At 39.8% G+C, this 23077-nt stretch overlaps 2 protein-coding genes across 2 annotated transcripts in view; both read left to right on the top strand.

The window, feature by feature from the left end:
* Window positions 1-2547, top strand: part of clasp1a (cytoplasmic linker associated protein 1a) — a 95411-nt gene extending 92864 nt beyond the window's left edge. Inside the window, exon 39 of the mRNA XM_078262987.1 lies at window positions 1045-2547. Within this exon, the coding sequence (XP_078119113.1) occupies window positions 1045-1131 (87 nt within the window). The 3' untranslated portion in view covers window positions 1132-2547. The remainder of the gene's footprint in view (window positions 1-1044) is intronic.
* A 3245-nt stretch (window positions 2548-5792) lies between these two features.
* Window positions 5793-21837, top strand: tfcp2l1 (transcription factor CP2-like 1). Its single transcript, XM_078262764.1, has 15 exons — window positions 5793-5909; window positions 6320-6468; window positions 8720-8793; window positions 11763-11868; window positions 12799-12905; window positions 13005-13157; window positions 14098-14208; window positions 16209-16312; window positions 19325-19376; window positions 19482-19575; window positions 19703-19793; window positions 19925-20007; window positions 20266-20408; window positions 20997-21048; window positions 21161-21837. The coding sequence occupies exons 1-15, from the start codon at window positions 5851-5853 to the stop codon at window positions 21196-21198; spliced, it is 1416 nt and encodes a 471-aa protein (XP_078118890.1). The 5' UTR covers window positions 5793-5850; the 3' UTR covers window positions 21199-21837.
* Window positions 21838-23077: the final 1240 nt, after the last annotated feature.

Here is a 23077-nt window from a genome sequence, read left to right on the forward strand (position 1 = left end):
ATGGAAACACTGGGATCCTCACACTCATATGGTTCTTATTTAGTTAAGATAAAACATTTTTTACACAGCATGCAAGTTGTGTTATAGTGGAATGTGAATAAATTAGAATACTATGCAGCATTATGTTAGTGCCTTAGCTTGCTAGTCTATATCCACAACGTTCCACTCCCGGGATTGTTCAGGTGCCGCCGGAAATTCCGCCGGATGTCCCTCTTTTCTGCCGGATGTCCGTCACCTTCCTCTGTCTCTGTGTTGGCGTTCTAACCTCTGGTGGATTTGTGAGGACTATGGTTAACTGCTCCTCAGATCTCTGCAGGGTAAATCCAGACAGCTAGCTAGACTATCTGTCCAATCTGAGTTTTCTGTTGCACGACTAAAACAACTTTTGAACGTACACATGTTCCACCAAAACAAGTTCCTTCCTGAGACTATTTAACAGAGGCACCGTGGCGCCGTCCTGCACTTAAAGCCCCCCAAGACGATTGTGATTGGTTTAAAGAAATGCCAATAAACCAGAGCATGTTTTTCTCCTATTCCATAATGCTGTGTGGACTAGTCAGACCCTCCTTCACAGCGCTGTGGAGGAAGGTCTGACAATGCAAGACTATTAGCTTGCTAACAAATAGCTAACATTAGTTTACTATGGCTAACTTGTCCTCTCTGGTAGACATTAGTTGCTAAAAAATAATCCTTTCACACGTTTTAATGTTTTTAGCTAGCGGCAGGCACTTTGTTAGCATTTCAGCCCTTGCATATTGTGGCGCCGATTGTTTTAGGTCCCAAGTACTCATTGTGTCACTTTGTGTCACTTTGTGTCACAAGTGTCAGCAGCCAAACTGTTTGAGAACCACAAGTGTACATGATGAAGGGAACCTTTTGCTTTCTGACGTCCAGTTTAAAACAACATGATCAATAAGTCTTGCTTCTTCAAAATGAAGGTTTGAAATAACTATATTGAGACCTGAAAGGGATGTCAGGTGTGACATCCAAACTTGCACTGTGCTGAGGAAAAGATGAATATGTCTTGTCTTTGCCTGTTTGCAGATGAAATTACTGAACCTGTACATCAAGCGAGCCCAGACGACCAACAGCAATAGCAGCAGTTCCTCTGACGTCTCCTCTCACAGCTAATGGAGGGAGGTTTCTATGGAAACCCGGTGGATGGACGGTGTTGGAAGATTTCCAGGGCATAGCCGCCCTTCGTTCAGACTTCTCCGTCTCTGAGCCCCCCCACCCACCCCTCCTCTCCTCCTCATCATAACTCGAGCTCCACTGCGCTTTCCTCCTGTGTCGAGGAGATCCTACTTGTCATTAAGTTCCTCCTCCCCACCTTTTTGCTCTAGAAACGTTTGAATGTAACTGTGGATTGGGTTTAGACTGATGGGGAGGGAATCAACACATTTTTCTGGATACAGGAAATGCACTTTCTCTTCCTCCACTGTTCCCACAACCTCCCCACCCCCTTCTGTCTGTTGCAGCCTGTTTCTCCTTGAGCCTCCAAATTTGACAGATTAAACAGTTTATACATGATGCGGTGAAATATTCATGATGAGAGTGGAGAGATTTGTGATTGGGATGAAATGTCATTTGGCTGGCCGAGTGATGGCAATAAGCCCGTAGGTTTGGGGATAAATTTTGGTTTGGGGAGCATCAAAACCAAATATTGTATGAAAAAGAAATAATGAAATGTCTAAGGGAACAATGTGACAGAAGAAAAGAGTACTGTATGACAATTTTTTGTTCATGTTTTAAGTTAATTGATCGTTTTGGTGGCTCGTAGAAGCCTGTGCATCGATTGTAGTCTTTTTTTTTTAATGCTAATTTGTAATTAAGAGTGGCTTAATCAATTGAATCCCCCTTTCACAAAAACGTTGTTACACTCAACACGGTAACAAGCTGCCAAAAGATAAACTTATCAGCTACAGTATTGACAATCCTTTAAATGTAGTGCAGGTCTTTATTTTGAGGTACAGAAGATGAAATGGCTGTTAAACGTCACAAAGTTCCAATTTGTCTTGAAATTCACAATCGGCAGAAGCTGACAGGCAAAGTTGTGTTGCCTGTATTTTCTCACTGAACTGTCTGCATTAAGTTTAAAAGCAGTGCTTTCACAAACGGTTGCCTGTTGGTTGTGGCATGTAAATCTCTAAAGGTTGCTGCTCAGTCGAGTCACAAGTCCTTTGTAAATACTGCACATGTTTTCCCTGCTTGGAGTTGTGAGGGATACCAGCGATCCCGGGACAGTCAAAAAAGACATTACCAGGCCTTATTCACTTCACACACACTGATGTTAGTTGACTGAGACTGTGGAGAGTGAATGGGACGTACAGCACTGTAACTCTCGGCTCTCAAAACAAAATGTGAATTTGCAGAAGAAACGGAGCCCGGCCGTGTTCTTGATCTGTGATGATGCAAATATAGTATTAGTTTTTTCTTCTGATCTCCTTCAGTTTCCCTTTCACATAACCACAGCTTCTGCAATAACCCCACAAATCCACAAATAAAAGGTATTTTGTACATACACTTTTTGACCACTGCTTCGCAAACTTTTACATAATGTCAATGAAAAAAAGAAAGAAAAGTGAACAGGTTGGCTTTCTCACTTTTTCTGCATGTTACAAGCTTGCCTGTAACCTGTAGCATATGCCAACTTGCTGTTTTGAAGGGCCCAGGTTTTTGGCTGTTAAAGTTTACTACATCATCAGATGACTCATCTCTGATTGAATGTTTTGGTAGAGGAGCTAGTCCCATTCGCCACACTCATATGTAAAAGGTACAAAGTGGAGCTACAACTGTTGACCACAACCATGTATTGAGAAGTCATACCTCTGCGCACGGCTGTGATCATTTTGATTTCAGTGTTAAGAAAAAAAGTTGGATCTTGCAACAGGATCTCTCTTTAAGTTGATGGGTTCCCATAGTTTACCCCTCAGAGATCTGAGTCCAGCCATGGATCCCTGATTGGGAAAGGTTTCCCTCATCTGATTAGATTTTTTAATTACTGGATATGACAAATCATATCCAGTAATTAACTATTCATCATGAACCAAAATTCATAGTGATACAGTTCATCTACTGTAGGAAGAGTTCAGACTCATTATGCCTTTAAAATTCTGTTATATCATTTGCTAATTTCTAGCAAATGAATCATCATAATAATAAGGATCTCACCTGGGGACAGCCTGAGTCCTTGGATGGACAATTTGGGACTCACTGTTTTAGTTGAGTGGTGTTTTCATTCAGGGGAATCCACTGCGAGTGGGCCAACTGTGGTTATTTAAGTAAATGAATGTACAGTATGTGTTATAAATGAGCTTTTAAGTATTGGTACTGAAAATGATTTCAGCAACATGCAGCCCTGTAAACTCTGTAATATGGCTGTCTGCACTCTACCTTACTCTACTTTCCCCTGAATTCCCTCAACACTTTCAGACCATCAATCAGCCCACATGTAGTTTTTTGTTTTCAGGCCAGTTAACGCAAATCCACACATGGTATAAGAGCAAAGTTCACCAATCCGCAAACTACCGGTCGCTAGCATATGTTATCACATTACTGGTCCTTGAAACAGACTACATGGTATTCCTTGCAAACTGTTCACTATGCATGTTCTACAGTACACTACAGTCTTTGTTTTGTCTCAATCGGTCATGTAATATTCGTACCTGTATTTATATATTTTATTTGATTTTGTTCTCTCATGATAAACTGTACAGAAGGGTTTTTTTTTTGTTAACTTCCACCTGTGATAGGTTTGCAACAATGTAAAGAAATTGTTTGCTCTAGAAATAAACAGCCTAAGAACTGATCTGAAAGGTTTTCTGCTTCTTCATTTCAGATTTCACAATTGCTAACACACAGTGGTGTAGTCTAATGTATTGTAGTGGGTATATGTGGTACATGTGGTATGTATATATATATATATATATATATATATACGTATATGGTCTGGGTGTCCTCCCCCAGGGTTATTTTGAGCATCAAAGACTTCATTTCCTACATTCTGACATATTTATGCACCAATTTATGGTGGGAATACCTTTTATTTATCCTATGAGAAGGAAAACACAGAGGACATTCAAAATATATCCAAAATATAATGGAATATAAAGCAATAAGGGGCTTTTCACATCAGGGACCTAAGCCTGGATCACAAAAGTTGACCCCAAAGCAACAAGGACAAAATAAAATAGGCTCCTTATATTTGTCTTAAATGTGTGGTGAATGGAGGATACTGGCGTTGGTGTAAGCAGAGCATTTAGGCCCAGTCGCTACGCACACACTATGTTCAGCGCTCAGCGAGGAGCGGGTTGATGAAAGATGAAAGAAGTCTCTCTGCATGTTCTGCAGTGTTAGTTTAGTTTGCTGTCACATTACTCGACCCCGTATTTGTGAATACAAATATCTGAAGTGAAAGTTCTGTCACAAAAATATGTTGTTGCGTATCATTGCACATTTTTAAGTGGGTATATGGAAATCCTGGAGATTTCTTAGTGGGTATACTGCGTATACCTGCGTATCATGTAGACTACACCACTGCTAACATATTGTTTAATCTTGTGTACGATTTAAAAGAGTTGATTAAAGCCATTTCCTTCCCCTCGCAGGTTGAACCTTGTTCGGTGGTGACGTCCGCAGGGGGGCACTGGCAGCAGTGTTACCCAATTGTCCATCCATTTACGAGTGCATGCGTCCGAGCGCTGAGGTGTGCTTAGCTGCTGTGTATAAACATTAACCCGAGCAGACTCTCAGATGACCTCTGACCCTGTGGAGGAGCTCTGTACAGACCGGCAGCAGCTGCAGGGGTTTGTACTCAATCTGCTCTCCTCCATTAGTCTGTTAGCAAATGTTGAAGTTAAACTGCCAGCAACGTGTTTCATTTAGCATCCACAGCAGTCCCTCTATCACCAGTGGTGGAATGTAACTAAGTACATTTACTCATGTACTGTACGCAAGTACAAATGTTGAGCTGCTTGTACTTTACTTGAGTCTTTTTTTTCATGTCACTTTCTACTTCTACTCCGCTACATTTCAGAGAGAAATATTGTACTTTTTACTCAACTACATTCATCTGTTACAGCTTTAGTTACTAGTTACTTTACACATTAAGATTAGATTTCTGCACACAAAACACATGTAGTTTATAAAATCTGATGTTTTATTATAAAGTAAACTAGCCAACAATATAACGGCTACAAGTCCAGCTGAGATGATCAGACCATTAAACACACAACTGGTTGGATCCTTTACACTTACATTTTTCTGCACTTGAGTACTTTTAATACTTTAACTACATTTTCCTGATGATACTTGCATACTTTTACTCAAGTAAAGGATCTGAATACTTCTTCCACCACTGTCTATCACTGTTGTTATCAATACTATTATTTGTTAGTGTGATCTATAGAGATGATTAAAATTTGAAATACCACAGCTGTCCACACAAGGACAGAGGAGATCATTCTGTTTACTCCCATTCATTTGAAGGCCTGTGGCTGTTTGTTCCTTTCAGAATGTACCTCCAAACATCATTACCCTAAGTGCGTGTAAAGTCGAGCTTTAGGGCCAGACTGTTACCAGTGTCAACATCTGGTCAGGTGAAGCTGATCTTAATGCACCAACCCAGCTAAACATTGGTAGTGGGAGGTGTGCCTGCACACCCCGCCTCTCAAAGGTCACCCAAGGTATGCTAAAACAAAAAGTGGGAGTGCTGATGACATCACCGGGACTATATGAGAGGCAGGCAATGAGGTTTGGCTGCAAACCTCTCTGAGCTGAGGCCTGTAGCTCCGTCTGTCTTCACGTCCTCCCTGTGCTCCCGGGATACAAGAAGACACCACACTGGAAAATATGCTGTTCTGCCATTCCCAACCTGAGTCCTACCACCAGCACTCTGCTAGTTACATTAGGTAAAGCACAAGCCATGCTCAGAAGCTTAACAAACTTGACTTGGCTTCAAATTCATTTTTTTTTTTTTTTTTAAGAGTGCAGATTTGCAGTAATTTTACCTCTGGGAACACATTTAAGTATTTTATTATTCACATTAAACTGCCATGTGAAATTCAAATTTTTAAAAATGCATTTCAATGGTTCATGCAAAGGGGCCTTGCTTTCATAATCCACATTTAGACGACACATATTGGTCACATTGACTACTTTTTTTTCTCCCCTTCAAACTCAAAATGAATTGAGCTAAATGGGTAACATTGCATTGTGCCGTTCAACCTATTGCACCTTTTGTTCCTACAATGAGAAAGAACGTTCACCTCCGTCGTCTCCCCACTCAGCCCCTCTTTTCTTTCCTTCTGCTCTCTTTCAGAGATGCCTTGGCACCTTTCTTGAAAAACGAAGAAGTGATGCTTACGGCTGGAAATGGTGCCAAGAGGACCCCCTTCCAGTACATTCTGTGTGCAGCCAGCTCGCCGGCTGTGAGACAGCAGGAGGAGAGTCTCACTTATCTCAACCAAGGTAGCTATCTGTCCTGCCAGAGGAATGTCCACATTGACTAAATGGACCTGAGATTATTTTGTCACATGTCATCCCAGCAGTAGCAGCAGGGTTAGATTAACGCTGATCCAGGATTTCAAATTCATTATAACTCATAAATTAAACCTTTTTCACTTTAATTAATTCAAATCTACGCCCCACTTTTAGGGACCTGCAACTAATGCAGTTACACACCTGTCTCTCAGAGCCAGAAACCAGACCTGTGTCATCATGGAAAACAAATGTGGAGCTGTCCAAAAGCCTGTCCAATCAGATGAGCTTTTTATTCTCCAACAGAATAATCACTGAAGCCGATATACCGGCAGAGATTCCCACTGTATTGCTCACACTGTCGCATCTGTTTTTAAAGATGTCAGAACATCAAGTCTAAATTGTCTGGTTTCTTGGAAGCAAAGGAAGGCCATAATAATTCTATTTTTTGATTTATTTGTTGATTAATTATATACCCTGATGTGAAATTTAATTAGGATTGAAACTAATGCTGATTTTCTTCATCGATTGATCTGACTGTTATTTTCTCTAATAATCATTTAGGTAATGATGTGTTAAAAAACGGCATTCACAATTTCTCATAGGCCGTGGTAATGTATTCCGTTTGCCTGTTTAGACTGGTTTGAGATATTCAATTTTCTGTCATATATGACAAAGACAAAGTGCAAATCGTCACATTTGAGAAGCTGGAAGCGAGAATATTTGGCTATTTTTCTCATAAAATGACAAACGATTAGTCGATCATCAAAACAGTTGCTCATTGATTTTCGTTTAAATTAAGATCTGTCTTTTGTTGCAGATCTAAATGTAACTACTACTGAATACTTAATATTGGATTCATTTAAATGTATTGCATTGACATATTTGACTTTGTAACCCATCTATCTGGATGTCCGTGGTATTGAAGTCCCCTCTTTGGAGGTTGTTCCAAAGTTCAATTACAAAATCTTAAATGAGTAAACCTTTTCAGGTTCCCTGATTCAGAAACGTCCAGCATTCGAGGCTTCCGGTTCCTCATCTGAACTTTTCTTTCTTGGATCATGTGACTGAGAGGATGGGAACTGATCTATTCCATTCAGACTTCAGATTCTGCAATTTAAAGCAACCTGCTTTTAAAAAAAAAAAAAAAATATATATATATATATATATATATATATATATATATATATATATATATATATATATATATATATTTGACTGATTTGAATTTCTACACCCTTAAAACTTTGAAAGTAAGTTTTTTGAAATCTGGAAATTTCAAAGCGGGGAATTCAAATCACGTAAATGCAAACGGATGCATTTCAAAATAAAATGTCTCAATGCTATAAATTAAGCGGTATTTCAATTGCAACTGTAAGTGTTGAGTAGTGATTGATTTTCACAATTAGTGCTTATAATTATAATACTTCTAATTATTATGGCCTTGTTTTGCTTTGAGTACAGTGAGACAGTTGTTAACACGTATATATAGTAGGCTGTCCTGGATTATAACAGTGGGAGATACTGTATTCATACTTACATGCAAACAGAAAGCCTTTGAGTCTTTTGAATTACTTACTGAAATCATGATAGGAAGACTTGAAAGGCTTAAAGTCATAACCTATGCATTATTGATTTATGTGTGCAACATGAGCTCCTACGTGTGTTTTTTAACAAGTCTGACTTTCATCTTTTAATCTAATTCACCCTCTTTTCTTTCTTTCTTTTTTGTCTTTTCTCCTTTCTCCAAATTGTCCTCCCCCTTCTACTTCACATCATTCTCTAACCACTGGAACCTTCTGATTGTTTCTGCCTCTGGTTGAACACTGACTTTTTCTTATTTTTGCCCTGCTTATCATATGTACAGTCATTTGGCTGGAGTAAAAACACAATCAAAGTGAGCTCGCTGTAACATACAACAATGACACGGCCATGTAAAGATGGCATGTATTGATTAAGTTGCCATTTGCCATTTATTACTGTGCTGAAAAAGCATTTATAGTTAGTTATATAGTGCCATGCTGTGGCTATTTTTAATGCTATTTTCTTGTAAAACTAAACTTAGTGATTGGTCTTTGATCAGGATGGAGATATGTGAACGTTTCCTAATGGCTGGCCTTGATATCTGCCTTAAAAAAGGTTTCTAATTTGTTTTAATTTCTATCTCCACTGCCCCTCTTTTGTGACTGATTTCCCATTTTTCAATTTTAATCAGGTTTTTTTTTAATGTTTTAAAATGTAGGTCAGTCCTACGAAATCCGTATGCTTAACAGAAAACTAGTGGAGTATACAGATATAAGCAGCAAATATGTAAAGGTAGGTGTAAGGTATTATGTTTGTCTGTTTTTTTTTTAAACTTTTACATGACGTCTTCCTTTTTTTTCTTCTCCTATCTGTTTTTATGTATCCATTTTCTGGTTTGTCACAGGTCCCCCGACCTTCCCTTCCACTTCAGGGGTGGGGTGTCCAACTTGGAGAGCTTGGTACTATCACCCAAACTTACCTCTCTCTTTCCTAGATTTCACATAAACCCCCTTACCAACACACAACACACCTTACCTTCACATGTTGTACCATACACACACTCTCAGATTCATCTCGACATGCCAATCTGCTTTTGCCTGCATTACTGTGATTATCTTCATAAAGACTTGTCCATCTTTATACATAAATTATTTTGTTTCTTTAGTGGAAATAAAAAAAAGAAAGTGGTGTATATTTGATGCCATGGCATCATCGTGTCTGTCATGCCACTCTCATTTTCATACACAGGATGTTGTAACAGCCAGAAGTATTACCGACTAACTAAGGCCTAGTCGACACGTACACGGGTATTTTTGAAAACGTTTTTTTCCCTCCTTCGTTATAAAAAACAAAAAATCCCAAGCACTGCTTTGCAAAAACACAATCGATGCACTGTCAAGAGCACACTAGTCTCGCTTTGCCGGGTCTGACTAGTCCACACAGCATTCAGGGATGGGAGAAAAACGTGCTCTGGTTTATTGACATTTCTTTAAACCAATCACAATCCTCATGGGCGGCGCTAAGCTCCACACAGATCTGCTGCAAAATAGTCTCAGGAAGGAACCTGTTTTGGTGGAACATGTTCGTTCAAAAGTTGTTTTAGTCGTGCAACAGAAAACTCCGATTGGACAGATAGTCTAGCTAGCTGTCTGGATTTACCCTGCAGAGATCTGAGGAGCAGTTAACCATAGTCCTCACAAATCCACCAGAGGTTAGAACGCCAACACAAAGAGAGAGGAAGGTGACGGACCTCGACGAAAAGACATGCATCTGGCGAAATTTCCTGCGGCACCGGAGCAATCCCAGAAGTGGAACATCGAGGATATAGACTAAGAGCATGCCAAACCAACAGGCATAACCCTAACCCTAAAGCCATGTTGGCCAGTCAGAAGCCTGAGAAATGTCATTCCGTAGCGCATTGGGACCCCTCTGTTCGTCAATATAGTAGTAGAGAAACTGTATATTCATGTGTCAACATGTAAAAAGTCCTGTTAGCGGTTAGAACCAGCACTATTTTGGACACATCTGCCGTTGCGCGACCTGTCGCCTCAGATGTGACACCTAACAAAGGAGACAACGGCGCACATTCTGACGTGGTCACCCTGGCCCGAGTTTTCCAAAATTCTAAAAAATACCCGTGTACATGTGGGCTGGGCCTAAGTTTTAGTTGCGAAAATTTTAGAAGTCGAAAGTGATTTGATTTGATTTTTGCAAAGACGTTTGTTAACGCACGCACTTAAGATTAAGGAGATCATCATCATTTCATTTCTGTGTGAGTGCATGTACTTGACATGTCTCTGTGGTCAGGCTGCCGCTGCTTGAGACTTTAATGTTGGCGGTAGCATCCTAGAAACACAAGAATGGGACAGGTGGCGTCTATGCAAACACATGACGTACTGGGTGCAGGGCTTTTTGAGTTCAGTGCTCGGTCATGCATGAGCCTTCCTCCATAAATATACCAATGGTACATGTTTTTACAGGTTGTTCATTTGTTGTTTATTCTGTGTTTGATAACGTTGCTGTTAAAGAGGCACTCCAGCATTTTAGTAGAGACGGATTGAGAAAATAATGGTCAAAATCAAAGCCAATCAATATAGCCTGACTTTTAGTCCCTAGAGTGGGTCACAAATACAGGATCCTACATTTCCCATAATGCAACTGGATGGTGTGCTTTATTTGACCCTCACTGCCTCACTGTTTGTAACTGTAGGTCTCCTGATGACATCATCAGGGTTATTTTCATGACATTGTCACGGTAATTTTTTTCTTTATGTGTAAAACTGAATGGAGTGCCCCTTTAATGAATGTCTACTCTATAAGCAGCTGGAATGTTATTGTTTTTTATTTGATATGGTGACAAGATAAATTATTAGCTAATAGAGTGGGTTAATATGCTAGTAACAACAGCTACTTGTGCTGCAATACATGCAGTTGACAGAATGAAGATGTAAAAACTCTTTGTTCAGGGTTCCCACATGACTTGAAAGTGATCTGTCAGTCTTTGAATTTGGTGGGATAAAAATGAAGTCTTAAGAGCTTTGGGAAGTAATTTGATGGAACCCATAGCACTTTTTGGTTTGGAAATTGTTCTTCATACTGACAAGATCCAAAGATCTCAGTTGTATCTGTTTCTGACTATGTCACAACCCCAAAGTTTGTATACGTGAATATCACCAAAGAAGACGTCAAAAAAGTCCTTAAAGGTCCTATGAAATGGTACAAGTACTTCCTTAATGTGCTGTGTTTCCTGTTGCAGGTCAGTTAATGGGCTTAATGTGGAGTCAACGGAAGTTCGATTTGATAAAGGCAGACATTTGTAGCGATTTTATCAACTGGAGTTTTCAGTGACGCCCACTGAGCAAGAGTTCACCACTGGCAACTTTCCTAGACATTCCACTTCATGGGATCTTTAAAAATGTAGTCCGAGTGCAAGGGAGCCCTGATTTTAAGTTGGAAAGTCACTGTTTTCACTGCCTCTCACAGGTATCACATGTAGCTCATTGGCAGTGGGTCATTTCCCTCATGAATATATGCAGATGCGCTTGTTAAGCAAGACTAGTGTATGTAGGAATGGAGATGAAATGTCCACGTCATTGCCCTTTCCTAATGAAACTGTGTCAGTATGTTTGAATTAATAAATGAGGGGAGCCTTTTTGCACTTTGCCCAACAGTCCAGCTGTTTGGCTTTGTGCGAGCTGCCCCGCTCAAGCTGTAGCTGTATCTGTACGCCGTCCTAAACGCCTGATCCTACCTGTTCACAGAGCATTGTGCGCGTGGTGTTTCATGACCGGCGACTGCAGTACATGGAGCACCAGCAGCTGGAGGGGTGGAGGTGGAGCAGACCTGGAGACCGGATCCTGGATATAGGTGAGTTGACTGTATGGATGTGTTGGGCTGATACATCAAAGGTCACTGATACATCACAGATCCAGGATCGCTGCTTACTGCAGTTTTGATGATGTATATTAAAAAAAAAGGAATGGTTAGCATCAATAGGCCCTTGAGCAAGGCATTAATCCTGAATACTCTGCCAGTGTAGGGCCTGCTTGCTGTCCAAAGTAAAGTAGAATTTTTAATTAGTTTTTATTTTATTTTAGTTTTGGCTTTTGGATTTCATTTTAGTTAGTTGTGAGTGTGTTTGCTAGTTTCAGTTTTTCAGAAAGGTTTAGTGTTAGTTTTTATATACTTAGTTTCTAGTTTGTTATTGTTAGTGCCGGCCGGGTATAATGTCTACATGTTTGGAGAATAGCCACGATGTTTAATGTTTGATCTTTGGGCTACTTTAGTGTCCCTCATGAAACAATTACATTTTGACGGGAGTTGACGGAAATTCATGCAGTCTCCTTTTTTCAGTAGTGAAATATTATAGCTAAAAAAACTAAAACTGAAATGATTTACGTTCATTTTTATTTTACTTTTGTTAGTTTTTTAACCTGGCAATATAGTTTCAGTGTGGCTTTAATTTTCTGAAACCAAGGTTTTAGTTTTATTTAGTTTCAGTTTTAGGGTTCTTCTGTTTATCCAGACAAGAGCCAGACTCAGTTTTAGGATCCTATACTAACCCTGCAAATTATAAGAGCAATGCTGTTCTGAACCACCATTTATCCTGGAAATGTATTTCCGTTGATCCAGACAAGAAGAGCACAGATAAAACAGCAGAGATAGAAATCTCTAAAGTGAAATAAACAGTGTGTTCAGTTAGGACCCCATTGCTTAAAGCAAAAAGCTATGTTTTTATGAAAATATGTTTTTAGGGGCTTTATAGCAAATGTAAACTGCCTGACTCATTGTTTGCAGATATCCCATTGTCAGTGGGGCTAGTGGAGCCCCGTTCACACCCTCTGCATCTCAACACCATCGAGTTCCTCTGGGATCCTGTCAAGAACGCTTCTGTTTTCATCCAGGTACAGCTCCATTCTAGTCACACGTCTGGGGGGAGTCTTTAATGTCTACATTACATTAAACCTACAGTCATCAAACCCTCCTTTGTCATGTTTTCTTAGGTCAACTGCATCAGCACCGAGTTCACCCCCAGGAAGCACGGTGGGGAGAAAGGAGTGCCCTTCCGTATCCAGGTGGACACTTTCACCACCAATGAGCACGGGGAATACATGGAGCATGTCCATTCTTCCAGTTGCCAGGTCAAAGTCTTCAAGGTATGAGTACTTGCCTGCCTATCCTCATCAAATGTGTACAAAGTTATGCACTAGTCCATCAGAAATATAACTGTATTCATCTGTGATTTTTGATTTGATTTATTGGGATCTCCATTAACTGGGGCCATAGCCTCAGCTATTATTCCCAGAGTCCGCCCCAAAACCAGTGCATCTATACACTACAGTGCATAATCATCACATTAAACTATGATCACAATAACAAAACAACATCCAATACATCACAGAAACAATGATAATAGAGACCTAACGACATTCCAAACTCAACACACACTTCACATTGTTTTAATTCCACTCATGGACACACAGACATATTTTATAATTAAACCACAAATTATTGGCTATATCACATTACATTTCCATGATTGGAAAGGAGCTGGATGAAAACAAAACCTTATTTTCCCAGCCCCTTTCTCAGATAATACAACAAACAACAAACAAAGAGATAGACTGTCAATCAGTTAACAGTTGATTTTACATAGAAAAGAGAAAGAGAGAGAAGACCAAAACATAAAATAAAAAAAAGAATAATAATAAAGAAAATCAATACTACTCTTATTTTTTTGTCTCATACATTTCCTTGGGCTAAAAGATATTGATATTACCCTTTAAATCATGATCCAAGGAGTTCCACAGTTTGAAACCACAGACTGAAATATACATTTGCTTTAATGTTGTTCGTGCATACTGATGTTTAAAATAGAATTTCCTTCTATGATCCTTATTTTCTGAACTAAAATGAAACACAGGACCTAGTTTAAATTATTCACAGAATGCAGAGATAAACACATATACACATGACATAAATCAATGACGGTCAGATCAAACAAAAACATACATACACAAAAAACCTTAATGCAATTATTTATTTTTGATATTTTATATAATCACTTCTAATGTAGATGTGCTTTTTTTTGGGAAGCCTAAAGGAGCTGATCGCAAACTGAAGACAGACAGGGAGAAGATTGATAAAAAGGCCCTGCAGGACCGAGAGAAGTACCAGCCGTCCCATGACAACACGCTGCTGAAAGAGGTGAGGCCTTCCACATTACATAACAGACCTGAGAGGACCCTCTGTTTGCTTTCATGTCATGTCGTGTCAGTAGCATTGTAATGATGTAGCTGCATTTATCTGATCTCATCAGCACTGAAGCCATGCAGACGTTTTATTGATGTCCCAGTGTTTTCCTCCTCTCACTTTGTCTCCACATTACACTTTAAACCAGCACGTCACTGTATGTTAATAGGTTGGTTCGCTCCTTTGGAGTGTGCTTGCTTTAGCGCTGAGCCCTGTCAATGATTGGATGACCCATGGTGGATCATTTTAGTGTCTTTGAATGTCAAGTGACTCAGCACTTAAGGTTAACTTTCGTGTTAATCTGGTTTGTCATTCATCTGGATAGAAATCAAACATGATTAGAGCTGAAGCCAGGAACCTTTAAAAAAGAGATCACTGAAAACCAGTGCTGAAAGAAGTACTTCTATCCTTTACTGAAGTAAAAGCAGCAATACTACAAGTAATACGGCAATTAAATTAAAGTTCTGGAAAAAATGATTCCAGGTACTTATTATGTAGAATGACCTCTTTCAGAGTGCTGAGAGGGTTTACTACTTTATATACTGTTGGTTGGTTTAATCCATATCATGTTCTATAAATCGATCATATGTTTTGCACGTAAAATACTAATCTGTATTAGTCACATAGATGTAGTAAAAAGTAAAAAGTTCAATATTTCTCTCTGAGAAGTAGGGCTATAAAGCAGTATAAAATGGAACCACTGAACTTAAGTAAATACCATAAAATTCCACAGTACTTGAGTAAATGTACATAGTTACTTTCCATCACTGTTGAACACATTGAAATGAAGAGCAAAACAATAGACAGTGTATCCTTCTGGGCTAAAAATAAAGATTAAAAAAAATAAAGGTTTTGTGCTAAAGCTGCATAAAGCTGTATTTTGGCCATTTGGGGGCAGAGTAGTCTATATCCTCGACGTTCCACTTCCTGGATTGCTCCGGTGCCGCTGGAAATTCCACTGGTGCATGTGTTTTAGTCGATGTCCTTTACCTTCCTCTTCCTTTGTGTTGTTGTTCTAAACTCTGGTGGATTTCTGAGGACTGTGGTTACCTGCTCCTCAGATCTCTGCAGGGTAAATCCAGACAGCTAGCTAGACTATCTGTCTAATCTGAGGTTTCTCTCGCAAGACTAAAACTACTTTTGAACGTACACGTGTTCCACCAAAACAAGTTCCTTCCCGAGACTATTTTGCAGCGGCACCGTGGTGCTTAGCGCCGCCCATGAGGATTGTGATTGGTTTAAAGAAATGCCTTTTGCTTTGTGTGGCTGTGTCTTGGAGTATGAGTTGTATAAAATAAAATGCCAATAAACCAGAGCACGTTTCCCATCCCAGAATACTGTATGGACTAGCCAGACCCTCCTCCGCAGCGCTGTGGAGGAAGGTCTGGCAATGCAAGACTAGGGGCAGGTAACACACTGAAAACTTAACACATGTATTTTACCCTTTAGATGACAATGTTATGGCAAAGGTGTTAGCAAACTGTTGCCAGTTACACATCAAGCAGACTCAGAGCAACATTCATTTGGAGTCCACTTTCTCTGTTTTGGTCTCTGTCAACTCCTGAGGCTAGTTGCTTACTTTGTCTGCATGTTGTTTGGTGCTGGGCAGGCAGTGTACAGTGGGTTTATTATCTTCTGCTGTCTGCTGCAGCTGAACGTGAGGTTGATGAGAAGAGTTTGCAGGTGGAAAAACAATCGGTTAAAAGAGGCTAAAAGGATAAATAGAGCTGAGGGGGGGTTGATGTCAGTGATTAATCCTTGTTGGTTCATTACTACGAGCAACAGCGATTATATTACTCATAGCCATTTGATCTATTGTTATAAATACTGATTAGTGCAGCTTTAATATGATTTCCATAATATTTTGTTTTAGTATGTAGTCTCTGTGCTAAAATATATCAGAATCATAATCCAAAAAGCCCTTCCTCTTTCTCTGTTTCTCTCTCTCTCTCCAGTGTTCCCCTTGGCCCGATGCCCTGACTGTCACCAGCCACAGCAGCAGCAGCACTCCATCACCAGTTTACCACAGCTCACCAACTTCCTGTTCTTTCACAGATGGGTGAGTCAGCATTTTGCACCGACCTAATTCATTGTGTTTAGTAGAGATCTGTAGGAAAACTGTAGGTTAATGTCCAGATGGACTAAAGGTTTCAGAGGCCGTGAAATCTGTAAATGGTCTTTCTAGGCCTGGGGTCGATCACTGTACCCGTGGTGTTATACTAACAATGGTAATAGCTCCCTCTATGGGTGCCTACCAGGATGACTCAACACTGTTCAGAAGCATGAGCCACATCCTGGGCTCTATGACAGTGATTCCCAACCAGGGGTACATGTAACCCAGGGGGTACTTCTGCAGTTGCCAGGGGGAATGTGGAAAGATTGTAGAGTAGCTCAACTACCGTCATTTGTAAATTTAGAAATTGATTTGATTCAAAGAATATATTCACATCAATTGGGATAAATCTAATCTTCTTTTGTTAAACAACAGGCATGTGACATCAGCCATTAGTGGTACAATACCAACTCAAAGCAAAATTACATATTTGGGCATCTTCATACATGCATCACTACAGCGAGTGGTCCAGGACAACTATGGAACTATATTAAGTATGTTCAAATGGATCTGACTAGGTGGACTGCGCTGCACTGCGGTCCAGCATTGCTGTTGTTAAAATGAACATAGTTCCACGTGTGAATTTTTTAAGTTCAATGATCCCTTTTACCCCCACCAATGAACTTCTGGAAGAAACTTGATACTTTAATTCGGCAGTATATTTGGAACAATAAACAACCTAGGCTAAAATACTCTACCTTGCAACGTACCACAAACATGGGCGGCCTGGCCCTGCCCAACTTTAAAATGTATCACAAGGCCTTTCAGCTACGGGCCCTCAGAGTGTGGATGGACCCCTCATCTGCAGTTCCATGGAGAGAAATAGAGCAAAACCTCATTGGAAGTCTAAGACTGTAAGACCTGGCCTTTGCAGGTGTTTGTCCAAAAAAGTGTATGCTAACCTATGGCCCCATTATCACCAACACACTGACCAACTTTAAACAGGTGGAGGAGCACCTGCGCTACACCAAGTGGCACGTGAATACCCCAATATGGCACAACACACTTAATGTCTGGTAACAAACCTTTTGCTTGTAAGCAGTGGAGGGACAGGGGTATTTATACTATAGACCAGTTATTCAATGAGAAAGGTATGGTGAGTTTTGAAGACCTGAGAGCTAGCTTTGAGGTCCCCAGGACATCCTTCTACTTTTATCTTTGCTTAAGATCAGCCCTAAAATGTTATGGAGTTCCATGGGGAAACAGTCTTGAGATGCACCCAGTCATTAAATGTTTTTTTGATTTTCCTGTGAGAGGATTAGTGTCCAAGATTTATGCTAAGCTGTTGCAAATATCCATAGGAGAACTCCCAATAGTAAATAAATGGGAACAAGAGCTGAGCCCTGAGGGGAACACAATTAATTGGGAGACAGTTTGGGACAACATGTTCCATTGTTCCAAGAACCCAAATCACCAGTATATCCACTTCAACATATGCCATAGGACATATTGGACTTCTCAGAAGAGATACGTCTCCAAAGCCATTCCCACTCCCTATTGTACGTTCTGTCAACCTGAACAAACTGGAACTTTCCTGCATATGGTCTGGGAGTGTGAACAGGTGCATGAGTTCTGGAATAAAACAACATCAATAATATCTGATGTGATAGGATATCTAATTCCTATTGACCCGATTGTTTTGTTACTTAATGATGACTCTAAATTACACCTGCTCGAGAGACAGAGGAAGATTTGGCTAGCCAGTTCAACCGCAACCAAGAAAATGATAGCTCAATACTGGCTCTCCCCCCCCACTCACTTTGTATAAAACAGTGGTTAGCGTATTTTGTAGACATAGTTATGCTTGAGCTCTCTACAGCAAGGATTACTATAGACCTATGGAAAAACGCAGCAGCACAAGTATCAGTCCTAATGACTCAGCATCACAAGAACTAAAGGAGAGCGACAGGCAAGGTGGGATTTCTGTTTGTTTTTTGTTTTGTTTTCCTCGAGACCGCAGAGGGTGGGAGAAGGTTTTTGTTCTTGTTCATTTTGTTTCTCTGTTCTGTGCACCATCCAATATTACCTGGCACATACTGTGGAATTTGTTCTGTATGTCTAAATGATAAATAGTGCTAATAAAAAATGTATCTCAAAAGAATATATTCACATCTTCAAACTGTAACATATAAATAAAAAAAATAAACCCAACTCACAATATTCTTCAACAAAACATGAATACATGCATAAAGTAAAATATAAATGATAACATCATCATATATCATATATCCAAAAACAATTCCATCTCGATGTATATTGTTAATAACATTCAGTTACACGACACAAGATAAAAATGTTTTTAAAAAATCAGGTAAAATGTTAGAAAACTAGTCACCAAGCGAGCCCAGAAGTTTGAACCAGTAGCTAAAAGTAATGAATAAATGGTAGAAATAAACAGCAAAAAGTAATGACTACACAGTTCAAATTATTAGTTATAAGTAGAAGTAAGTTGAAATAGTTAGCTAAAAGTCACATTGGTCAAACATTCAGCTTCACATAGCCTAGTGGTAGTATGATTGCTAGTCTTGCATTGCCAGACCTTCCTCCACAGCGCTGCGGAGGAGGGTCTGGCTAGTCCATACAGTATTATGGAATAGGAGAAAAACAGGCTCTGGTTTATTGGCATTTCTTTAAACCAATCACCAACCACGGTGCCGCTGTAAAATAGCCTCTAGAAAGAACTTGTTTTGGTGGAACATGTGTAGGTGGTAACGGACATCAGGCCGAAAAGAAGGACATCCGGTGGAACAATCCCGGAAGTGGAATGGTGTGGATGTAGACTATACGATTGCTGACCAAGCCAGGCTCATATTTACAGTTTAATTGAAAAACCGAACAATATCCAGACACTTGGTTTTTTTTAGTAGATTGACAGACAGATGTGCTTCAGAGCAGTACGAACAAAACACTCAACTGATCACTCCAATCTCTTTTTTCTTCCTTGGGACATTTCTGTAGCAATTGTTCTCCAAACCAGCAAGGGGAGCTGCTATTGCCCGGCTTCTCTGATGTAAGTTATAGAGAACTTTTATATTCCTTTAGGCCATTATTTAGAGACAGTGGATGCTGTGCAGCTATACTCATTTCAAGGGCTCTTCTTCTTTTTGACATGTAGCACCTTCTGCCATCAACCCCGCCGCAGGACGCCCAGCAGTGGCTGCACCGACACAGGTTCTCCCCTTTCTCAAGGCTCTTCTGCAGCTTCTCAGGTAACGGCGGCAAAAAAAAATCACAACGCATTTTGATCCATGGAAACAGTAGGATTCAGAGAAAAGATATTCACTGAATGTTTCTGAGCAGGAAGGAAGCAGAATAGATATTCTGCTGTTGTTGCAGGTGCTGATCTGTTGAGGATGAGCAGGGAGGATCTGATCCAGATCTGCGGTCCAGCTGATGGTATTCGCCTCTTCAACACTATGAAAGGAAGGTGAGACATTAAAATACACCTCTGTGCCAAGAAGTGGGCACAACAAATTCAGTTTCATTCTCACTCCCAGCATGTCAAAAAGCGACGCTTGGTCAGGTACTTTTGTCACAGTCTCTGCTCACATTTTCCAGGTGTATACAGCCCTGTCTCACCATCTATGTGTGTCAGCAGCAGGCCAGGCATCAACCTGCCACCAAGCCAGGGGCTGGAGACAGTAAGTCTACATACTGTATAGGAGATGTCTTATGTTGAATTTATACTGAGGAGAAGCGTTCTCCAGACATTTCTGTTATTTTATTATTGAATATCAGGGCGTTTTACAACATCAGTCACCATACAGGAAGATAAGATAAGATTTTTGTGAACATCAATAAAACGGAAAAGGAAAACTGTGTTTCTAATAGTAGTCCTGGAATTGTACATGGAGCTTGTTCATAGGTTTCCTCCTGTGTCTCCTGTGTCGTCCCTACAGTCTACCATGCTCTGTACCTGGAGGAGCTGACGCTGTTGGACCTCTCCAAAAAGATCGCTTCGCTGTACAGCATCCCTCCACAGCAAATAACACACATCTACAGACAGAAGCCCAGCGGGATCCACGTCTTAGTCTCTGACGAGGTATCCTTACACCTCTACCAATAGTCTTGCATTGGCAGACCTATCTCTACAACGCTGTGGAGTAAGGCCTACACATCTAGTATAGACTGTGTTTCATAGTTCAGGTCAGATTTCATTTGACGTATGTACAATATTAAATGTAGGGCTGGGCAATATATTGATATTATATCGATATCGAGATATGAGACTAGATATTTGCACAGTAAATTGATGCAGTTTTCTTAACTTACCAGACATTATATCCACATTATTGATGATTATTTATCTAAAATCTAATTCTGAAAATATTTTTAGTTAAAGCAACAATTGGCAACCCTACAATATCGACGAAAATATGGACATCAATGTATTTGGTCACAACAATGGTATAGAATTACTGAGGTAGATTTACAGGAACAACAGTGGGGAAAGCTTTCCTCTTTACACTGCCATTTCTAGGCTAAGAAATCACAAGTAAAAGGATTGTTAGGGAGCATTGGGGATTATACATGACAATCAACCACAGGTGGAGATGCTCTAGATTTTAATATGCAGCACTTTGGAAATGGAAATGATCTGTGCTTACATCAGTCGATCTCTTCGTTTCAGATGGTGCAGAACTTCAGGGATGAAACAAGCTTCATCCTCAGCATTATAAGAGGTCATTATTTTAAAGTTAATGTCATAACTCACTGTTAAACATTCAGTATCTATCCTGTGTAGCTTTACTGTCGGTATTTTTGAATGATCTTTTACTGTTTTCTGTTTCTCAGATGAAAACACTAATGGCTTCCAGGTAGTGTTGAAATGACCAACAGGTGCTCCGGAACATTTTTCTCTGACAATCAGTGGAATTGTACAGCTTGTATATAAGTCCTTCGAGACTATGGTGCTTTAAAACACTGTTAATCTTTAAGTTCACTGTTGATTTTTTTGGCCTTGTTCAGTTTTCTTTAATAGTTTAATAGTTTTGTTTTATTCGTGTTGTTAAGTTACTGATTCATGCTTGAAATGTCTAGTACAGTCATTAGAGGTAAACCCTGCTGTATTACTCCTTCACATGGTCATATATTTTTGGCAACACCTAAAAATGCAAGTGAGTGACTTTCATGATAAATAAAGCAGAGTAAATGTTTCACATCATCACGCCGACAACTAGAAAAGACAAATGAACAAACTGTAACATGCTGTTTGAATGTAATGCAATGTCCCTGCTCTACACTCATGCATGTCCCACATAATGCTGTCATGTAGTCTGTTAGCTGTTCTGTTGCATATGCTAATGCTCTACGACCTATTTTCTTGACGAAGTGTAATGTGAAATTTGATAAGAGTGAGGTGGGTAGGATGTTTAAACAGAGACACTATGTTGCAGTTTGAAAGGATGCTTTTGACTGCCATGGCTCTATGATGTGTGTATTTCACTCAAAATAAAGTATTTTGCACTGTTTTCTAGTGTCAACGGACTTTATTCAGGTAATGAAAATGCCTGTTGAGATAATTAGTAAAACTAAGAACAAATCAACTGTTCTGTGAAAAATAGGGGCCCTCCCCTCCGCCTACTTTACGGCCCTGTCCCACTTTCTTTTTAAGTCACAAATCCCTGTATCCCTGCCCCTTTATTGCAACAAGACGTTTCAATCACTCCTGGCGTCCACCCCGTACGTGTGTAGACCGGAGGGTAACTGCGAGCTGAACTGACGCATTTATTTAGGCTACTATTTTTCCGACAATACGCACATAATCGCTAGGTTGATGCTCAATAAAAAGGCACAGAATAATATATTTATCCACATTTTGCAACTGGCGGAGGAGAGTTTTGCTGTAGTGATGCATTGGTAATGAGGCTAGAAACGGTCAGAGTGCTCTAATTCTCCCCCAGTATACAGTAGTGGAAATGTTGTGTTTCAAATGGTGTTCTTTATTGTCGAATAGCAGCCGAACAGAAAAAGAATGAAGTCCAAAGTTCCAGGATTTAGCTGAGCTGAATGTGGGCTGACTGGATGTGCTTGTTGCTGAATGAACATCATCAATCTATAATGTGTCTGTTCAGAACATGGTGGTTTGTTTTTGTGTTTAACTTTAAGTGAGGTGGCTGTCACATTTCTTTAGTACAGAATGCACACCAGGAGGGAATTTTGCACCAAAAAGATTGTAACTTTGATAGATACTCTCTTGTTTTGGCTAACTTTGAATGCTGAAGCCTCATACTATTTGCTTTGACTGAATTTTGGAATGCATTTTGCATAAGAGAAGTACTTTGCATTGTCCCACATCGCTTGCATTGGAATTGCATTAGGAAGGGATCCCTTCATGGCCATTATGAAGAAAAGAAATTACTGCAGTTACTAAATACTTTTTCAATGTAGGCCTACATGTGGAGACTGTTTTAAAATACTTTTTTAGACTTCAAAACTTGTGAACATATCCTTTAAACACCCAAAATGGCCCAAAAAAGACAGTGATATGGACCATGCACCTGAGATAATAACAATTTTAGCACTTTAGCATTTATTCCAGGCTGTTCGACAACCATTGCTACTGACGCAGTTTAGTGACATATCAAAGTGAAGGGTACACGTACTTGAAAGAATGCGGTAAGATGCACGAGTAGCCTACTTAATGTGTAATATATATTACAAGTTAGGATAGCCTGTGGCCTAGCTATTACACTGGACGCAGGGGAACAG

The sequence above is a fragment of the Sander vitreus genome, chromosome 11 (genome assembly GCF_031162955.1).
Source record: "Sander vitreus isolate 19-12246 chromosome 11, sanVit1, whole genome shotgun sequence".
NCBI lineage: Eukaryota > Metazoa > Chordata > Actinopteri > Perciformes > Percidae > Sander > Sander vitreus.